This window comes from Gopherus flavomarginatus, chromosome 1, assembly GCF_025201925.1.
Source record: "Gopherus flavomarginatus isolate rGopFla2 chromosome 1, rGopFla2.mat.asm, whole genome shotgun sequence".
In the NCBI taxonomy this organism is placed as follows: Eukaryota; Metazoa; Chordata; order Testudines; family Testudinidae; genus Gopherus; species Gopherus flavomarginatus.
In genome coordinates this window covers 120555165-120576592 of record NC_066617.1, presented here as the reverse complement: position 1 = coordinate 120576592, position 21428 = coordinate 120555165, and the positions used below count along the sequence as shown (strand labels likewise).

The 21428-nt window shown below is 43.8% G+C and overlaps 2 protein-coding genes across 2 annotated transcripts in view; both read right to left on the bottom strand.

The window, feature by feature from the left end:
* LOC127058758 (perilipin-3-like) overlaps window positions 1-19288 on the bottom strand; it is an 81451-nt gene extending 62163 nt beyond the window's left edge. Inside the window, exon 1 of the mRNA XM_050968955.1 lies at window positions 19249-19288. The gene's annotated coding sequence lies outside the window, so the exon portion shown is untranslated. The remainder of the gene's footprint in view (window positions 1-19248) is intronic.
* The window catches only part of LOC127058777 (perilipin-3-like), a 74768-nt gene that overhangs the window by 26896 nt on the left and 26444 nt on the right, over window positions 1-21428 (bottom strand). The window contains exons 4-8 of the mRNA XM_050968999.1: window positions 5726-5808; window positions 5173-5425; window positions 4519-4715; window positions 4157-4279; window positions 3172-3565 (exon numbers count right to left, since the gene is read on the bottom strand). Coding sequence (XP_050824956.1) covers window positions 3173-3565; window positions 4157-4279; window positions 4519-4715; window positions 5173-5425; window positions 5726-5808 — 1049 coding nt within the window. The 3' untranslated portion in view covers window position 3172. The remainder of the gene's footprint in view (window positions 1-3171; window positions 3566-4156; window positions 4280-4518; window positions 4716-5172; window positions 5426-5725; window positions 5809-21428) is intronic.

Here is a 21428-nt window from a genome sequence, read left to right as displayed (position 1 = left end):
CACCATGGTAGCTAAAGCCAACCTTTTTTTCTTAATATGGATACAGGAGCCTAGGCTATTAATTGACTAGCTAATATGTTAAAGATGTTGTCCTGGGTCTGCACTAGGAAAATAGCTGAGTTTTAATCACTTAACTAATATGCATTAGGTTACATGGGTGCAACCTAAACGTAAACTTTTTCTAGTAGAAGGTTGATTATCCTTTTTGGTGGTTTGGGTTCTGTAGTTTCTGCATCTGAGTGTTGCTCTTCTAAGATTTCTGAAAGCATGCACCCCACCTCGTCCCTCTCAGATTTTGGAAGGCATTTCTGATTCTTAAACCTTGGGTTAAGTGCTGTAGCTATTTTTAGAAATCTCACATTGGTACCCTCTTTGTATTTTGTCAAATCTGCAGTGAAAGTGTTCTTAAAACATATGTGCTGGGTCATCATCTAAGACTGCTAACATCATGAAATATATGGCAGAATGTGGGTAAAACAGAGCTGAGGATATACAGTCCTTCCCCCAAGGAGTTCAGTCTCAAATTTAACTGATGCATTATTTTTTAACCACCACCATCAGCATGAAAGCATATCCCGTGGAATGGTGGCCAAAGCATGAAGGGGCATATGAATGTTTAGTATATCTGGAACATAAATACCTTGCAACACCAGCTACAAAAGTGCCATGTGAACACCTGTTGTCACTTTCAGGTGACACTGTAAATAAGCAGCAGGCAGCAGCATCTTCTGTAAATGTAAACAAATGTGTCTGCCTTACCAACTGGGAGAATAAGAAGTTGAACTGAGTGGACATGTAGGCTATAAAGTTTTAGATTTTGTTTTTGAGAACAGTTATGTAACCCCCACCCCCAAAAAAGTCTACATTTGTACATTGCACTTTCCTGATAGAGATTGTAGTACACTACTTGCAGGTGAATTGAAAAAAATTTCTTTTTACAGTCCAAAATATTTGTAAGAAACATAAAATGAGCACTGTACAGATTGCATTGTGTTTAATAGAAATCAATATATTTGAAAATGTAGGACATCCAAAAATATTTAATTGGTATTCTACTGTTTAAAAAGAATTGTGCTTAATTGCACTGTTAATCATGATTTAGTTGAGTTAATTTGTGAGTTAACTGCAATTGCCAGCCCTACTTATTTCATTTGCTGAAGTCATAATGATACTGGCAACACACTTGCTGGAATAAGCTACATCTTCCTTTTTCTGTAGGCAAGGCATTCACTGTGGCTTTTATAGAATGTAGGTATTCCAGAACCACTAGATCAGTTTCCCCTCTGTAGGAAGGGTGGCTTAGAAAAATGCATCTGGAACAGCTTCTCTCGCCTTGACTTTGGGTACAACTACATTGAGCAAGCTTCAGCTCTCGTGCACATTAGTAAATTCACAGCTGAGGCTTGTGTGTGCTACCCTGCTGCAGCTGAACCCCCTTGTGCTACTTACAGTATACTAAAATCTACTAGTATTCAGTATGATTACAGAAACTGTTATTCCCCATTTTACAAGTGGCATCATGTGGCCCTTTTACAGAGGGACAAAGCATAGCAATGTCTCAAGGGAGTAGCAGGGCTGGGAAGAGCCTAAGATCGAGGTAGAAACCAAGCTATCACAGCACCCTCAAGTTTGGCCTGGGTTTTAGGTTAAAGCACTTCTATTTTTAAAGTGGGCTGCTCTGATCTATAGAGGTTTTATAACACTGCTCTACAAGATCCCTGCAACTGCACTATCAGTCTCATTTTCAAAGAGTGATATAAGCACTATGTGCTGAAGTCACTTGTAAATGAGTTGTCTCAAGAGGTCCTGCAATGCTGAGTGGAGCAATGCCTAAATACCTTTAAGCACAAAGGCCCTCAATGTTTTTGCTTTCTAGGCTATGTGGTGCACTAAACAGAACCCATATCCTCTGTATTATGGGCACTATACCACATTCATTTGAAATCCAAAAGCTCTTATTTTAATCTGTATGGTTTGCTTGGTATTTCATAGCAGTGACTGAGGCCTTTCCTATTTGACAGTTGGGCTGAGGCTGTGGGAAAAGCTGAAGTACTCACCCTTTTGATAACAAGGGTTGAGGAGTCTGGTGGTACCTTAGAGGCAATGATTTGGGTATAAGCTTTTGTGGGTAAAGGACATCTGAAATGGTCTTTTACTCACAAAAGCTTATGCCCAAATAAATTTGTTGGTACCACCAGACTCCATCTGTACCCACAGAAAACCAAACACTGCTACTCCTAATACCTGTCACCCTATGATGTGGATTTAAAGGGCCTGCTTTCCTAAAGGGCAAAGGTCGCATTTACAACCTTTCATATTTCCAGCTGTTAAGTATGGAAATATGAAGCCTTGATACAGACTCAAAGTGATTTTATAGGTGGTTGAGATTACACCCACCCACACACCCCCATAACCAATATTTTAGAGGCTGCGACATTTATGCCCCAGAGCCCCGCTAGGGATAACCCTTTGAGATAGGCCTGGGATTCCTTTGCCTTGTTTTCTCATGGGGGAGGGGCCAGGACTGAGCAACCCAGGTAGTGTCTAGCCCAGGTTGGCTAGGTACTGGTAGGCATTTTAACCAACTGTACTGTTTGCTTTTCAGAAGTTGCTACCTGAAATCCCAAGTGCAATTCTACCACAGCCATGAGAGCAACAAAAGTAACCTCTCTGTGCTCAGTTTCACCAGAAACTAGAGCATGTTTACAGGTGTGAGTAGTGGTGATCTAGAACTACTTAGAAATTAAGGCTCTAGATTTGGTTCTATGGTATATGGGGTCAGCTTCCCAGGCTTTTAACGGTCATCTACACACTAATGCCAGTGGTTGCTGCTACTGGCGAACAAGGCTACATATAGCATGACTAACTGCAGGCACAGATGTCTACTATAGACCAGGAAATTGCATCTTAGAAAGATCAGATTAGACCTTCATTCAAATGAAATGACATTTTATTTTGAAGACAGTGATAACACAAACAAGTAGTATCTGAGCTGAGAAGTGATCTACATTATAGCAGTCACACAACACAGCCAGAAATTAGTAGAGAGATTTAGGCACAGTACATACGAGAACTAGCCATGGGTGTCTTTGATATATGCTAGTACACATGAAGTCAGAAGGAACACTGAATGAATGTGCCTTGGTCCTTAGAAAAGTTTCAGGTTTCTAGGTCACAGGGCCTCCTTAGACTTGGAGGCTTCCTCAGCCTCATTTTCTTGGTTGTTTGGTTCAATGGTGTCTGCAGACCCCTTACCCAATGGGATGAAGGGTCCCACAACCCAAGACAGAGGAGTAGTCTCCATCACATATGCCATCAGCTCATCTACATATTCCTGGGCCTTGGTCACCATCTCCTGGCTCTGGGTTAGGAGGCTGCTGGAGAGATCCTGGAAGGAATGGGCAGTGGAGAAGGATGAATGAAGCTCTTCCATGTTGTGATACATCTGTTTCACCTTATCCTGAAAGTTGGTGGGGAGACCTTGAATGCTGGCTACTAGCATCTGGCAGGCATCCTGCAGCTGCTGGATAATGCTGCGGGACATAGCCAGGGTCTCAGACTCCATCTGTTGGAGAAATAGAAGTTTAATTCTCATGTTCAAAACACAATAAGGATCAAACTTGCAACTGCCTCTGTGATGTTATAAAGCTGCAAGTTAATGCTGCAATCACTGCAGTCTGATGGAAAGACCATTGGCACCAACAAGGTCTGCAATGGGTGTGCCATGCTCTTTCAGGATACATAAAGAGGCCAAGTTGTGCCTTCCCTAAGAGAAGCCACTTGTGACAATAAGCCATGTAAGGTAGGTCAGAAGAGAGCTAAGCCAAGTTAAGAGGTTTCACTGGTTGCAAACCCATGATCTACAGTCAGTTTTCAGGCTGTGCAGAGGTTTAAAAAAGCAAGCATGAATCTAAAGTGACTATGCTTTTGGGCACAGACCTTGTTGTTATGACATCACTTCAGGGATGTCTAAGAAAACCACTCATTAGGCTCAAAAAAGGGAACACCTTTTTGTAATGAACCTAAGATCAGCTGAGTTTGAGCTACTTATCCAAAGTTACCACTCTGCAAGGCCCAGAGTAATTGCTAACTTCTCAGATCAGAGCTGACCACCCCGCCCTCCCCCCCCCAAATGCCCACATCCAAGTGTACATACCTGTGGTTTTGCCAAATCCTCGATTTCACTGCTTTTTGGCTGCTCTCTATTCCAGCTCAGCCATATGTGATGGAACTTCTCCTGGACTTCTTGAAGAGAGACACCTTGCTTAAGGTATTCAATCTAGAAGTGGATTAAGCATATCCAGAGATGAGACATTTGCACATCAGTTATTCTAGTTGCGCTGTTTGACATGCTGTCACCCCAGTGTGGTATGCTCAATGCATCAGAGTAGAAGGGTCTAGTTACACAGCACAGCTATAAATGAGGCCTACACATGTGGTTAAATCAGGCTTATGGAATGAAGTGCAAGTATTCCCTGCCCCGGAGGGAATCAGTTTAAGAAATAGTTGAGTTCTTACCAGTCCCATGGTTTCATGAAGCTGGGAAAGAGCCTCTCTGATGCTTTGATTGGTGTGTCTCATCTTGTTTAGGGAGTAGCGGTAGGCACGTTGGCGAAGTTTGGTTGACAGGGAACCTAAAGGCACGAAGTAACTCCGATGCTCTTGTGGTTGTGCTGAAGACGCTTCAGCCCCTTCCACAGATTCAGCAAGTTCAGCTAGAGGGAAGAGAGTTCAGGTTGTTCACCCTCTCAGGTTAAGAGATGGAGAAAGGAGTACAAGCCATACTGATCTGCTAAATCTTAAGCTCCCTTGTAACAAGCATTGGTCTTAGCAGCTATGAAGTACCACAGAGGTAGCTGCAGCCTTAGAACAAAAACCCACATACCACTACTAAGATTTTGCATACTTTGCTAATGTCTGACTTCTAATCAAGTCATGCCCATCGTTCCTTCTAGTACCACCCTGTCCCCACTTGTTGCTCAAGTCATTTTACATGATTACATGCCCACCAACTAAAGTCTTAACCCTCAGTCTCAGCTATGAAGAGAGTGTAGAATGAGCCTGCATTCGGTGCCAGATAAAATTGAGAAGCCTAGAGAGATGTTTGGCCCAAAGGGAGGATTACCCTAAACTTTAAGATAATAGACCTGTCACTCATGTGTGTGTTCTGACCTAGTTCATCATCTGTCATGGGAAGATAGTGATCCAAGAGCTCTTCAGATTTCTCCAGCACTGCTTCCATTCCACTTATGGCCAATTGGCCCATTCTTGATTGCACAACTGTGCTCATGCTGTCAGTTACCACTGATTTGGTGGTCTTCATACTGTCCTGCACAGCCTCTTTGGTCATATCTACCACTCTGATCATGGTCTCCTTGACATCTGTCAGTCTGGAAGAGGCCAACTCCTGTGTCTCAGATGTAGCCTAGAGAAGAGTGATCAAGCAAGATCTTGTACAGTAATTCAGGGTGATACCACCACATTTACCCAGAGATGGAGGTTGGGGGAGGGGATTACCACCTGCTCTGCCCCATAGGTCAAATCTTCAGGGGAAGAACTGCATCTTGCTGTTAAGCATCAGACCAGAGTTCTATTGAGACACTAGCTCCTGCCTCTTGACCACTTTTAGTATGGAGTGTTCCTCTGCTGGAGGAAGCATCCCATTATTGGCATCCCTTTCATAAAGGCATGATGTTTTGTCTAGTGAGAGGGTGGTGAAAGTTACCTCATCAGCAGTCTGTTGAAGGACTGGTAGATTCTCCTCCACTTTGTCAGGTATTTCAGAAACACACTCCTCTGCTGTTGTGGCTATAGAGAAACCAGAGTTCAGTTTCTTAATGGGTCCATTTTGCTATTGTAATATTTACAGAACCTGGCTCACATCTGTAATGAGAGCTTCAGTTCTCCAATATTTTCAGGCAGCAATTGTTCTGGGTTGTAGGTTCTGCACATTTCCCCCTTCCTTATGTAAGGTGGTTCCCTCCCTTCCCCCACCCCAAGTTATGAACTCTTTTGTAACTATTTTCCATGAAAAATAGTGTCCCTTTCAATAGTTCATAGTACCATGTTTCCTCCCATGCGTCCTAATTGGGCAACTGAATTAAGATAGTTATGACTAGCATCTGAACAGTCTCTCCTCCCATCTATACTTACTGCAGAATTGTCTCTTACGCAAGCATTCTAGGCATCACTTTCCAGGCTCCCTCTCCAAGAGAAAGGCTTTTATGTTCTGAATAAAGTGCAATGATCTCACCCCATAGTCTTACAGCTCTGAAGCTTTTTGATCAAACATCCCTCTGGAAGGCACCAAGAAGTTTTTGCAATGCCTTGGCTGCAATAAGTCCAACTAACTGTTCTCATGAAGGACGCAAGTTAGGGAGCAGCCATTGCTGTTGAGCTATTGCCTCATAAGCACCTAGCTAAGAAAAAGGTTTAGTAGTTGTAATCTATCTGCAGTGTTGTTGTAGCCATGTTGGTCCAGAGATATTTGACAAGGTGAATGAGGTAATTTTGTTGGACCAACTTCTGTTGGTGACAGCCTAGATTTTGAGCCTCTCTGGTTGCAGAATGAGGAGATCTCATTTTGCAATTAGGTACCTTTCAAAGGGTGTTGCTCCTTAGAAGCAAAGAGCATAGAACTAATCTTACCTCCTAGCTACAGTGAAGGTGAGGGTAGGTTCAGCAATAGTAATTAGTGTAAGCAAAGCCCTTTGTTAGCCTCTAGCAGATGTAATGGGCTTACATGCATGGGCTACTGTATTATTCCTCTATAGTCACACCACCTCACTGCCAGTTTCTCCTCCAGTACTGATCTTCATGCAATTGAGTTTTAGAGATGGAAGCTTCCTGACAGGGTGTGAAGAGCCTACTGTTGAGAAATTGTACCATACAAACAGAAAGGTCTGCATATATGCTTTACTCACCCTCAGGTTCAAGTCTAGTTACAACTGGCTGTGCACTGCTAACTGCAGCATTGGTAATGGAGGTCACTCCCTTCTCTGCCATGTCACAGATGGACCTCACATAGGGATGGCTCTCCTTGGTGGAAGCATAGGCAGTGGCAGCCAGATCACAGGCAGAGTTGACTAAAGGTAAACTGGCCACCCTCCTCAAGACATTCTAGTGAGGCAAGGGACAGAACAGTGAGTCAGGGAGGCAATGTTCCACACTGGGGATGAACCTTTACTTTTTCCAAGTGGTTATACCCTTGATGTGTTAGCCCCAATCAAAGGATTCTTGAATGGTCAAAAATCTGAGCAGAGGCCAAACAGCTGCTTTTGAAGTTAGTACTGAAACTGGATCACAACATAACTTGTTAACTAAGGCAAGAAGAATTTTTAAATATCATTATAAACCAGGCTATTTTGCAGCATCTGGAAGAGCAACTGCACAAATCTCTAAACACCAGGATGTGCATATGTGAAGCCTGCTACTAGATAGCAGCCAGCTATCTTTCATATACACATGTTGAACCAATAATGCTTAAGAGGGAGCACCTACCTGTTGCTCTTCCTCTCCATGCTCTGGGGATGCCATAGTTGTGTCTTTTCCATTAGAAGCCATGGTATAATCAGATATACCTGAAAAGGGTAAGAAGAAAGGCCTGAAGTTACAAGTTTAGGGTGCTGTAACTTTTCCTTATGACAAGAGTGGTTTTCTACTCCAAAGTAGGACTAGAAGGAATGGCAGGGCCCTCATCAGATTAACAATGAATATTTAGAGGAATAGTGAGCTAAATTCATTGTCACTGCTTTTTTAAAAGCAAGAAATATTTCAGTTCTCCTACAGCCAAGGAGAAAACAAGCAGGTTTCTGTCTCATGGCACAGAGTGGTTGAAAGCCTTCAGGTTTTTTTGAGAGTCTATTAAAGGCAGTAAGTGTCACTACTACTAAAGACCATTGAATAGCTCTAACTATGGAGGAAGGGAGAAAAAAAGAGAAGAAGGAAGGGAGAGAGAATGGGATCCTCTCTCACCAACTAAGAGGCATAAAGCCAGGGAGCATTATGTTTCCCAGACCTAGCTTCCCAATCCCTGTCCCATCCACAGCTTCTTAATATAGAAGATTTACACACACAGACATTTCTTAGTCTCATAGATGTGAAGCCCTGACCAAGGAACTGTATAAACAATTTAAAAAAAGAAAACCTAACCAACAAATCCTACTCCTTCAAGAACTGACCTTTCTCAGTACTCCAGACACTACTTTACTCTATTCACCTCCTGGTCAGATTTTATACACCTCTGGTGATGTAATTGTGAGGGAAGCGAGTGAAATACTCAGGACTGACAGTTCAGGTAATCAGTGAAAAGAAGGCTTTGCTAACCAATAGGAGAATGCAAATTCTTTGGGGACTGCAAAGACTGGGAGTGAGTTATTACCCAAAGCTGATTCCAATTGACTGCACTGGGTCTTTGCTGTCATCCAGCTGAACTCACTTTGAGTCCACAGCCTGCCTAGAAAGAGTTGCTAGTTAGGATGGGTAACATTTTCAAAAACACCTGTGTGACTTAAAAAGCCATTGACTTTCATTGCCCTTTCCAATGGGAAAAGGGAGAGAAAAGTGTTGTTTTTTTTATAAAAAAAAAGTAGAGAAAAGGGTAAAAAAATGAAATGGAACTTTTCATTTTCTGAAAAATCTAAAAAAAAAAAACATAAAAACCCCCAAACAAATAAAAAATCAGCCAGATATAGACCATCCCTGGTGGTAAGGTTGCAGATAGCAACGTGTCTGCTTCACCTGCATGTTGGCCATAGTTTCAAAGTGAAAAACTGGCACACTGGAACAAGGAGTGGCATATTGGAGACAGGTAGTTTTTTCCAGTTTTTAGAATATTAGCCTAGGATTTGAGCTGGGTTCAATTTTATGCTCTACCACAGACTTTCTATGTGACCTTGTGCAAGTCACTTAGTCTCTTGATGCCTCAGTTTCCCCTCTGTACAGTGGGGATAATATGGCTTCCATGCTTCATAGAAGTTTTGTGAGGTGCTCAGATACTCTGGCAATCAGGGCTATATAAATACCTTAGATAGATAGTGAAGCATTTTGTTGGGGAACAAGAGTTAATTAGGGTAACTGGAAGAACTTGCCCTTCTCCACCTTCATCTCCCTTTCAGAAAAAAGGGAACATGTGCCTGTCATAAACAGATAGCTAAGGGTTAATGTCTCTTTCACCTGAAGCACCTGACCAGAGGACCAATCAGGAAACCGGATTTTTTCAACTTTGGGTGGAGGGAATTTAGTGTCTGAGTCTTTTGTCTGTCTGCCTGCTTTCTCTGAGCTTTGGAGAAGTAGTTTCTACTTTCTAGTCTTCTGTTTCTAAGTGTAAGGACAAAGAGATCAGATAGTAAGTTCTATGGTTTCTTTTCTTTGGTATTTGCATGAATATAAGTGCTGGAGTGCTTTGATTTGTATTCTTTTTGAATAAGGCTGTTTATTCAATATTCTTTTAAGCAATTGACCCTGTGTTGTGTCATCTTAATACAGAGAGCCCATTTGTATGTATTTTTCTTTCTTTTTATATAAAGCTTTCTTTTAAGACCGGTTGGAGTTTTTCTTTACTTCAGGGAAATTGAGTCTGTACTCACCAGGGAATTGGTGGGAGGAAGAAATCGGGGAGATCTGTGTGTTGGATTTGCTAGCCTGATTTTGCATTCCCTCTGGGGGAATAGGAAAGTACTTTTTGTTTCCAGGACTGGGAACAGAGAGGGGGGAAGGGAAAAAGGATTATTTCCCTTTGTTGTGAGACTCAAGGGATTTGGGTCTTGGGGTCCCCAGGGAAGGTTTTTCAGGGGGACCAGAGTGCCCCAAAACACTCTAATTTTTTGGGTGGTGGCAGCAGGTACCAGGTCCAAGCTAGTAACTAAGCTTGGAGGTTTTCATGCTAACCCCCATATTTTGGACGCTAAGGTCCAAATCTGGGACTAAGGTTATGTCATGAGTGGCAGCAGGTGGGATATAGACAGTATCCAGAAGCCAGTAGGAATATTATATTTTTCTTTTCTCTGCTAAGGGCTTTTTAGCAGAGAGAGAAACAGTTGCTTTTAAAAGGGAACCAGAGAGAATTTTTTTTTTCTGCTCTCTCTGGCAGTTTGTGGCTTGCATGTTAAGCAAGAAGCCATTACCAGACTGTTAAGGGTCTTTTGTCATGCAATAGCCCTCCCATTAGGAGGCAAGTTCCAGCACTATATGCATGCAAATAAAGTGGTTTTTCAGGTTTACTTAACATTGAAGATTAGCTAAAGGCACTGTTGCTAGGCAGACTTCAGGAGGCAACAGAGCCTGCAGTGCAGAAGATAATCACCGGAGGGCACCCCAACACAAGAAAACAGGAACCATGACTTCTAAGGCAAAAATTGAGGCCGAAGAACAAATCAAAGAAGCTGAACACAGGCGAGAGATGGAAAAACACAAACAGAAACTGGAAATAAAACAAAAAGAGATGGAGATGAAAGAAAGAGAAGAACAAATCAAACAGGCAGCACACAAAAGAAAACTAGAAGAAGAAGAGTTCGCCCACCGAAGGAAACAAGAAGAAGAAGAGTTGGCCCACCGCCGAGAAATGGAAAAACAACAAAAGGAAAAACAGAGAAAACATGAAATGGACTTGGCGAAAGCTGGGCTGCATGTGCCAGCCAACCCTAACAACCCGGCACCAATTATTGCTCCACAGCACAGGAAATTTCCCACCTACAAGGCAGGGGATGACACCGAGGCCTTCTTGGAAAATTTTGAAAGAGCCTGTCTTGGGTACAACATCCCCGAAGACCAGTACATGGTAGAATTGAGGTCACAGCTCAGTGGACCTTTAGCAGAGGTGGCAGCTGAAATGGCTAAGCAGCAAATGAATGACTATAAACTTTTTCAAACCAAGGCCAGATACAGAATGGGGATAACCCCAGATCATGCCCGTCGGCGCTTCAGAACCCAAAAGTGGAAACCAGAGGTGTCATTTCCCAAACACGCCTACTACATTGCAAAAAACTATGAGGCCTGGATAACAGGAAACAACATTCAAACCTTGGAAGAACTGCACCTCCTCATACAAATGGAGCAGTTCTTGGATGGTGTTCCTGAAGACATCACACGGTACATACAAGATGGAAATCCCAAAGATATCGCTGAGGCGGGGGAAATTGGAGCCAAATGGATGGAACTGGCAGAAAGCAAGAAAGCTACTGTCAAGGGGAACGATTACCCCAGGGGGCACACAGACCATAAACCCTACAACCGAGGACAGCCAAAGACCCCACATACCACCCAAGTAAAGCCACAGATACCCTACCCTTCAACCTCACCAGTCTCCAGTAACTCACCTCGGCCCAGTGACCCATCAGATGGAAGATGCTTTAAGTGTAATGAACTGGGACATATCAAGGCCAACTGTCCCAAGAACACCATGCGAGTGCAATTCATTACACCACCATCACCCCAAAGATCCCCAGGCCCGGATGCCTCTCAAATACCCTTGGAGCGAAGGGAAAATTTGAGAGTGGGTGGAAAGAAGGTTACTGCGTGGAGAGACACGGGGGCACAAGTGTCAGCTATCCACCAATCCTTCGTTGACCCCAAATTCATCAACCCAAAGGCCAAAGTTACAATTTACCCCTTCATGTCACAAGCTGTAGACTTGCCTACAGCTCAACTGCCTGTCCAGTACAAAGGCTGGTCAGGAATGTGGACTTTTGCAGTCTATGACAATTATCCTATCCCCATGCTACTGGGGGAAGACTTGGCCAACCAGGTGAGGCGGGCCAAGAGAGTGGGAATGGTTACACGTAGCCAAACCAGGCAAGCTTCCAGACCCATTCCTGTTCCTGAGCCGTCCACAGAGGCCCCGTCTGTGTTACCCGAGACCCAGACAGAGGTAGTGGACCCAGATTCCACGCCAACCACTGAAACAGCCACAGCATCTCCAGTCCCAGGCCCGGAACTGGAACAGCAACCAGCACCAGCAAGTGCAACCACATCTTCAAACTCAACGCCAGAGGGCGCCAGCGAGCCACAACTGGCAGAAGCAACAGACAGCCATACCCAAAAGGCTCAGCCAGAGCCTGAAATACCCTCAGGTGCACCAGCGGAGAGCGGTTCACCAGCAACGGAAACAACCCCATCACCTACATCGCTTCCAGAGGGACCAAGCCCAAGTCCACAGTCTGAGGAAGAACTGGTGACCCCAGCCTCAAGGGAACAGTTCCAGACTGAGCAGGAAGCAGATGACAGCCTTCAGAAAGCTTGGGCGGCGGCACGGAGCACCCCACCGCCTCTCAGCTCTTCTAATCGATCCCGGTTTGTTATAGACCAAGGACTTTTATACAAGGAAATTCTTTCTGGTGGACACCGGGAAGAATGGCAGCCGCAAAAACAGTTGGTGGTTCCAACTAAGTACCGGAGAAAGCTCTTAAGCTTAGCCCATGATCATCCCAGTGGCCATGCTGGGGTGAACAGAACCAAGGACCGGTTGGGGAAGTCCTTCCACTGGGAGGGGATGGGCAAGGACGTTGCCAAGTATGTCCGGTCTTGTGAGGTATGCCAAACAGTGGGAAAGCCTCAAGACCAGGTCAAGGCCCCTCTCCAGCCACTCCCCATAATTGAGGTCCCATTTCAGCGAGTAGCTGTGGATATTCTGGGCCCTTTCCCAAAAAAGACGCCCAGAGGAAAGCAGTACGTACTGACTTTAGTGGACTTTGCTACCCGATGGCCAGAAGCAGTCGCTCTAGGCAACACCAGGGCTAACACTGTGTGCCTGGCCCTAACAGACATCTTTGCCAGGGTAGGTTGGCCCTCCGACATCCTTACAGATTCAGGGTCTAATTTCCTGGCAGGGACCATGGAAAAACTGTGGGAAACTCATGGGGTGAATCACTTGGTTGCCACCCCGTACCACCATCAAACCAATGGCCTGGTGGAAAGGTTCAATGGAACTTTGGGGGCCATGATATGAAAATTCATCAACGAATTCTCCAATAATTGGGACCTAGTGTTGCAGCAGTTGCTGTTTGCCTACAGGGCTGTACCACATCCCAGTTTAGGGTTTTCACCATTTGAACTTGTGTATGGTCACGAGGTTAAGGGGCCATTACAGTTGGTGAAGCAGCAATGGGAGGGGTTTACGCCTTCTCCAGGAACTAACATTCTGGACTTTGTAAGCAACCTACAAAGCACCCTCCGACACTCTTTAGCCCTTGCTAGAGAGAATCTAAAGGATGCTCAGGAAGAGCAAAAGGCCTGGTATGACAGACATGCCAGAGATCGGTCCTTCAAGGTAGGAGACCAGGTTATGGTCTTGAAGGCGCAACAGGCCCATAAGATGGAAGCATCATGGGAAGGGCCCTTCACGGTCCAAGAGCGCCTGGGAGCTGTAAACTACCTCATAGCATTTCCCAATTCCTCACTAAAGCCTAAAGTGTACCATGTTAATTCTCTCAAGCCTTTCTATTCCAGAGACTTACAGGTTTGTCAGTTTACAGTCCAGGGAGATGATGCTGAGTGGCCTGACGGTGTCTACTACGACGGAAAAAAAGACGGTGGCGTGGAAGAGGTGTACCTCTCAACCACCCTGGAACGTCTGCAGCGGCAACAAATCAAGGAGCTGTGCACTAGCTTCTCCCCATTGTTCTCAGCCACCCCAGGACGGACTGAACGGGCATACCACTCCATTGATACAGGTAATGCTCACCCAATCAGAACCCCACCCTACCGAGTGTCTCCTCATGCCCAAGCTGCTATAGAACGGGAGATCCAGAACATGCTACAGATGGGTATAATCCGCTCATCTACTAGTGCATGGGCATCTCCAGTGGTTCTGGTACCCAAACCAGATGGGGAAATACGCTTTTGCGTGGACTACCGTAAGCTAAATGCTGTAACTCGTCCGGACAACTATCCAATGCCACGTACCGATGAGCTATTGGAAAAGTTGGGACGTGCCCAGTTCATCTCTACAATAGACTTAACCAAGGGGTACTGGCAAGTACCGCTAGATGAACCTGCCAAGGAGAGGTCAGCATTCGTCACCCATGCGGGGGTGTATGAATTCAATGTCCTTCCTTTCGGCCTTCGAAATGCACCCGCCACCTTCCAGAGGCTGGTAGATGGTCTACTAGCTGGACTGGGAGAATTTGCAGTTGCCTACCTCGATGATGTGGCCATTTTTTCCGACTCCTGGCCCGAACACCTACTACACCTGGAAAAGGTCTTTGAGCGCATCAGGCAGGCAGGACTAACTGTTAAGGCCAAAAAGTGTCAAATAGGCCAAAACAGAGTGACTTACCTGGGGCACCAGGTGGGTCGAGGAACCATAAACCCCCTACAGGCCAAGGTGGATGCTATCCAAAAGTGGCCTGTCCCACGGTCAAAGAAGCAGGTCCAATCCTTCTTAGGCTTGGCCGGATACTACAGGCGATTTGTACCACACTACAGCCAAATCGCTGCCCCATTGACCGACCTGACCAAAAAGACCCAGCCAAATGCCATTAAGTGGACTGATGAGTGTCAAAAGGCCTTTACCCAGCTTAAGGCGACGCTCATGTCTGACCCTGTGCTCAGGGCCCCGGACTTTGACAAGCCATTCCTAGTAACCACAGATGCATCTGAGCGTGGTATAGGAGCAGTGCTCATGCAGGAAGCAACAGATCACAACTTCCATCCTGTCGTGTTTCTCAGTAAGAAACTGTCTGAGAGGGAAAGTCACTGGTCAGTCAGTGAAAAGGAATGCTATGCCATTGTGTACGCCCTGGAAAAGCTACGCCCATATGTTTGGGGACGGCGGTTCCAGCTACAAACTGATCATGCTGCACTAAAGTGGCTTCATACTGCCAAGGGGAACAACAAGAAACTTCTTCGTTGGAGTTTAGCTCTCCAAGATTTTGATTTTGAAATTCAACACATCACAGGAGCTTCTAATAAAGTTGCTGATGCACTCTCCCGTGAGAGTTTCCCAGAATTCAGTAGTTAAAAAGTGTTCTTAAAATGTAGAAGTCTGTTAGTTATATACTTAGTAGTATATGTAAAGGTGCATGTGTTGTAGTAATCTGTTTATTTTAAAGTTCTAGAAGGAAATCGCCGCCAGTGAGCTTCCCCACTGTCTGCAATTTGGGGGGCGTGTCATAAACAGATAGCTAAGGGTTAATGTCTCTTTCACCTGAAGCACCTGACCAGAGGACCAATCAGGAAACCGGATTTTTTCAACTTTGGGTGGAGGGAATTTAGTGTCTGAGTCTTTTGTCTGTCTGCCTGCTTTCTCTGAGCTTTGGAGAAGTAGTTTCTACTTTCTAGTCTTCTGTTTCTAAGTGTAAGGACAAAGAGATCAGATAGTAAGTTCTATGGTTTCTTTTCTTTGGTATTTGCATGAATATAAGTGCTGGAGTGCTTTGATTTGTATTCTTTTTGAATAAGGCTGTTTATTCAATATTCTTTTAAGCAATTGACCCTGTGTTGTGTCATCTTAATACAGAGAGCCCATTTGTATGTATTTTTCTTTCTTTTTATATAAAGCTTTCTTTTAAGACCGGTTGGAGTTTTTCTTTACTTCAGGGAAATTGAGTCTGTACTCACCAGGGAATTGGTGGGAGGAAGAAATCGGGGAGATCTGTGTGTTGGATTTGCTAGCCTGATTTTGCATTCCCTCTGGGGGAATAGGAAAGTACTTTTTGTTTCCAGGACTGGGAACAGAGAGGGGGGAAGGGAAAAAGGATTATTTCCCTTTGTTGTGAGACTCAAGGGATTTGGGTCTTGGGGTCCCCAGGGAAGGTTTTTCAGGGGGACCAGAGTGCCCCAAAACACTCTAATTTTTTGGGTGGTGGCAGCAGGTACCAGGTCCAAGCTAGTAACTAAGCTTGGAGGTTTTCATGCTAACCCCCATATTTTGGACGCTAAGGTCCAAATCTGGGACTAAGGTTATGTCAGTGCCACTTTCTGTTTCAGGGAAGGGTGAGAGAAAAGAGTGTTTATCCTTTTGTCACCCCTTCATTGTTTTCCCTCAGAGTTTGAATTGGAATTGGATTGAACTGGAAAAAAGGTGGTGGTACTGTTCCAAGCCTGCCACAATCCAAGCTCTGCCTGTATGAGATGCTACTTATAGCAGATTGTGCAGGTATAAAAAACATGAGCACACATGCTCTGCTGGGTTCCCTTTGGGTTCTCTCTAAGGTTCAGCTACAACACTGGATATGACCAGATTAAGATGGAGGCACAATAGCCACAGGTCTGGATCCCAGTCATGTGATTATGTCAATCTCAGCTGTCATTTAAAAAATATGTTTCTGTCCTACATGGTTGCAAAGAAAAGCTTGAGATTATCCACTGAATAGAAGTGAGACAGTGATGTCTGCCTGTGTCTGCCCCCAGCCTCCTTCAGATGTAGGAGCGGCATCCATACCAAGGGAGGTAACTCTTTACCCTCCACTTGGTCCTCGCTGTTCTTGATGTGCGCCCACCCACCTTCCCAGGATTTCAACAGATAAATGCCTAGCTGGGCTCTGTGGGGTTGGTGGCATCTGGTCTTTTGGCCTCAAGGGTCAGATATTGGCCATGGGAGTGTGAATAGTTCCCTAATGACATCCACTCTCACCATTAAAATGAGATGCTACCCCGGGCAGATCTCTAATCCTCCCTCTCTTTTCTTGCTTACTTTGATCAGCAGTGAGATAGTTGAAAATCTAGACATGTATATCACCATCACTTGGCATTGGAGTTACCCGACTTTGATGAATGGGGCAGTTCACGCCTCTCTGAGCTCCTCTGTCAGGATCTCTGCAAAGGCAGGCAGTTCCCTGTGCATCCATTTTTGTTCTTTTCATGTTTTCAAGGTTTTTTTCCATAATCTGTTGTCACATTATATTGATAGAGCTTAGCTCCATCAGCACTTGAAGACCAGCCACTCCAGATAATGCAAGAAACACAGAAATGTAAGTCTGGATGGGACCTCTGATGTACCCTGACTGTTTTGGGGTTGTCCCAGAATGAGGCCACTTTATCATATAACTCGCAAGGCAAAAAGTTCTCCAAGTAACTGAATTTGGAAGTATTTTACTGCTCATTCTAAACATATGAAGCTACATTTCTCAAATGTTCTTTCTGGCATTTTGGCATTCAATCTGCATTTTGTAATGCTTAAGGAAAAGACCTCTCCTCTCCATTGATATTTATCTGTATTGATGGCATAGAAACTATCAAGAAAACTGTAAACATCTGTAAAATGAGCATGATTGCATGAAAATACAATTTCTCATTGGATTCCTTCTTGCTCACTGTACAGTACAGCCTTGTCGGACAAACCACTTCATGGCATTACTTGTGATATTTTTTAAGTAGTATGAGGTTCTGGTGCAGTTATTTAGGACAGCAAAAGAGTCATGGATAAACCAGAAGCAACTGAGAATCTTTAGTGTAATTTTGATACCGTAGCCAGTGCTGAATCCATCATAATTCCCACCCTTGTAGTCTTTTAATATTAGTGCTATTGTAACCCACACATCTTCTGGGTGTGGTGTTCTGGCTCAGCGAGTGGCACCGAGACCACTTCCAGAGAGAGCAATTAAGGAGTCTGCTCCACAGCCTCAGCTAATAGCCAGTTGGATTTTAGCTCATGCAGCAGAGCATCATGCACTAAGCTCCAGAGATCCCCAGTTCAGTCCTGCCGACTGGAGTTTGTCAGCGTTACACTATCTCCTTCCCTTCTAAATGTTTATCCCAAATGGGCAACTAGATTGAGATTCTGAGATGCTGCCACCTTTTCCACTGAACATTGTCATGCAACGTTCAAATATTTGCGTGCGGACCAGGACTGAGCAAATAATGAATTTTTCATTTCAGGGGCTGAACAAAAAATAAAATTTAAAACAATCAGTTCAAATCAAAACTCATTTTATTTTTCAGTTTTTCCTCATCGAAATGGAATAAATGAGCAAATGTGTTTCAAGCCAAACAAAACAATTCACTTGACCCTAAATGAGTTTTTTTTCAGTTTTTCATTTCATGTAGGTTTTGGGTGCTTTTTACCCCCTCCCTTTTTTTAAATCTAGCTACATTTGGAAAAGAAACACCATTTCAAAATGAAAAAAAAATAAAGACTTTCATTTAAAGATGTCAAAAATGAAACTATTGGAAATGAAAAGTCAAAACATTTCATTTTGAAATGAACAAAACAAACTGTTTTGACTTTTTCCATTTCTTTCCCCCATTATATACTTGAATTTGCAAATAACTTCTGTGTTCTGAAAAATGCATTTTTTCGCAAATTTATGATGAAAAAATATTTTACCCAGCTCTAGTGAGGATTCTTCATCCTGTGTCAAATTGAGCCTCTCTTACCTGTGCTGAAGAATCCAGGTTCCTTAGCAAACTCATACACCTCTTTAGGTGGCCTGGCTACCGGGGTGGGGTGGGGTGGGGTGGGGGACAAAACACCCCACTATGTTAGGCTGGGTTACATGACCATTCTGATGTGGCAGCATCTCACACCCACTGTGCACAGGGGCAAATGACTACACAAGGTGCAAAGCAGTGGAGAAGCAAGCCTGTATTGTGCAAATGTCCCAGGACATATAGTGAAGTCCTATATATTTATTCTTCTGTCTGGTCTGCCTACTCTCTTCGCACTTACACTGGGGAAGACAGTAGCATCCGCCCGGAGCCTGATATCCCATCAGCCACAGAACAGTGATTCCCTACTCAGCCAGTACTACCAGACTATGTAGGGCAAATCTCAACGTTGCCCTTACAGAGCTTTCTAGTCACAAGAGAAGACAACTGGAACTCTAACAGAATTGAAACTATAACAGGGTTCAAAAAAGAACAAGATAAGTTCATGGAGGATAGGTCCATCATTCACTATTAGCCAAGAAGGACAGGGATGGTGTCCCTAGCCTCTGTTTGCCAGAAGCTGGGAATGGGCAACAGGGGATGGATCACTTGATGATTACCTGTTCTGTTTGTTCCCTCTGGGTCACCTGACATTGGCCACTGTGGGAAGACAGGACACTGGGCTAGATGGACCTTTGGTCTGACCCAGTATGGCCGTTCCTATGTTCTTATGTAAAGGACTATGCAATGGCACATTCTGTTTGCTATCTGCTAAAATTCCTAATCTTCTATTAACCTCCCTGTTTTAAATTGAGTCTGTTTGCCACACATGTAACCAAAAAATCTTGCTCAAGGTCAGACTTTTTATAGTTTCCTTTCCCCTCCCACAGCCTGTATTTAAATGATTCCAAAGGGACTTTCAAAGAACCTGATTTATTTACTTACTTCCAGGCTGTTCTGAGACTCAGCTCAATCTCAGAGCTGAAAAAGCAGCAAAGAATCCTGTGGCACCTTATAGACTAACAGACGTTTTGGAGCATGAGCTTTCGTGGGTGAATACCCACTTCTTCAGATGCATGAGTTCACAAAGATCAAAGCTTTCATTTGACAAACTTGACAGTTCTACAAATAAATTAGTTCCACCAAGACCACCCTGTCCTGTAACAGTTTCCAAACTTCTGCAGTGTCACTTGCTATGTGCGCCTTCTTATCCATATTCTGCAGTTTCTGTGGAGTCTGCTTATGTTCTACCTCTTAAAGCATTGAAGGGTCCCACAAACCAACAGAGAGATGTACTGTACACCACATACTCCAGCAGCTCATTCACATATATGTTCCTCCTCCTTGGTCTCTTTCTCCCATATTTGGGAGAGGATTTGTCTAGACAGATCTTGGAAGGAATCAAGAGTGGAGACTGAAGCATGGAGTACTTCTGTGGTATGGGAAACTTGTTGCATCTTGTCCTGAAAGTTGACGGGAAAGTGTTCAATAATAACCAGTAGGATCTGGTAGATGGTCTTCAGGGGTTGGGTGATTGTATGAATCAAGGCAATGATGCAATATTTCTGCAACTGCAGCAAGCAAATTAATAGTGTGAAAGTACAATTTTTAGAAATATCTCTTGAAATGGGAAACGTTTACACTATTGTTTGGTTCTAAAACTGTTCCCCAATACAGAACCATTATTCCTGCCCCCTTTGATGTTTTCCATGCCAATCCAGCCCTGTTCGGTATGATTCCCCCTGATCGTTGTGGAGCTTCTGTTGAAGCTATATACCAGTGATACTCAGCGTTCAGTGGTCCAGTAGCCTTATTAGAGATCAACATTACCCAGTAGTGTGAATTCATTGTTTCATTTACTATAGTACTATATTATATTTAGTTTTATATATATATATATATATATATTACTTACACAGTAAATCAGTTAATAACTTAGTGCAAGTTGATAACTTCATTGGTTAATAACATAGGAAAAGCATTCTGAATGGTAAATAATTTAGATTGGTTAATAATTAAATCACAGTGTTTTAATATCCCGTGCTGCAAAGAGCCACAAGAGACACATTAAAGAGACACTTGCTGCTTGTGAGCCTCAGTCTGAGTATCACTGCTATAGACAGTCTGGAATGAGCCTAGATAAATAAGAAGTCTTGTAATCTTGGACTCTCGTAAAGACTGGATTGCTAAAGATAAAAAAAGATACTGAGACAAAGAACAACGATGAAGCTGCCAAACCTGCAAAAGATAAGTAAAAACTGTCTAACTGAAGAAGCTAACTAACACTAATCCTGATGAAGGCGGTACTGGATGATACATTCTGACAAAACTGGGTCCATGGACCAGGTGAGGTTCCCGTTCCGTCTGCCACCACGGTTGAAAGGAACTGTGACAGTTGGTGCTCCACACCACTTTTATTGCTCTGCCTTGCAAACATCTGGAATCACAAGAGAAGGGTGTAAGGTAGTGTTCCAATGGCAATAAAAAGTTCCATTGATCCTGGCTGTGCCACAGGTACATTCAGTGCTTACTTTGTGTCAGGGCTTGCCAGGGCTGAGCCCCGGCACCTTTAGGCTTGGCCATTCATAACTCTGGCACTTCTGGGCTTGCCATATCAGATATGAAAGTAAAAAAATTCTTGATCACCAGCACTTAATTGCTTGAGTTCCAGCACCACTTTCATTACAAATTAAGCACTGGTTACATCTCAAGAGTGGGAATATGCAGAGGCCACTCAAAGAAGAAGATTAGTTATATTGTGGTCCTGCCCAGAACATCTCTGCGATGAGGATGAAGGGGAAAGAAGAACTTTGTTCCTACCAGGGAACTAGTTTGAAGAGCCTCCCAGATGCTTTGGCCTGCATCCCTCACCTTGACCTGGGAGTGATGGTAAGCACATTGCTGGAATTTGGTCATCATGGAGCCTAAACACACCCAGTAACTGTCATAATCTTGCTGCCGCTGACCAGAAGCCATGCCATGACTTTCTGCAAAAACTGTAGGTTTAACTGAAAAAACAAGAGAATAAGATTATTCTGCCAAATGAAAGGCAATAATGTGAGAATGGACCACAGCTTCCCCAAATCTTCATTTGAAAGCCTGACTCATAGATTCATAGATTTTAA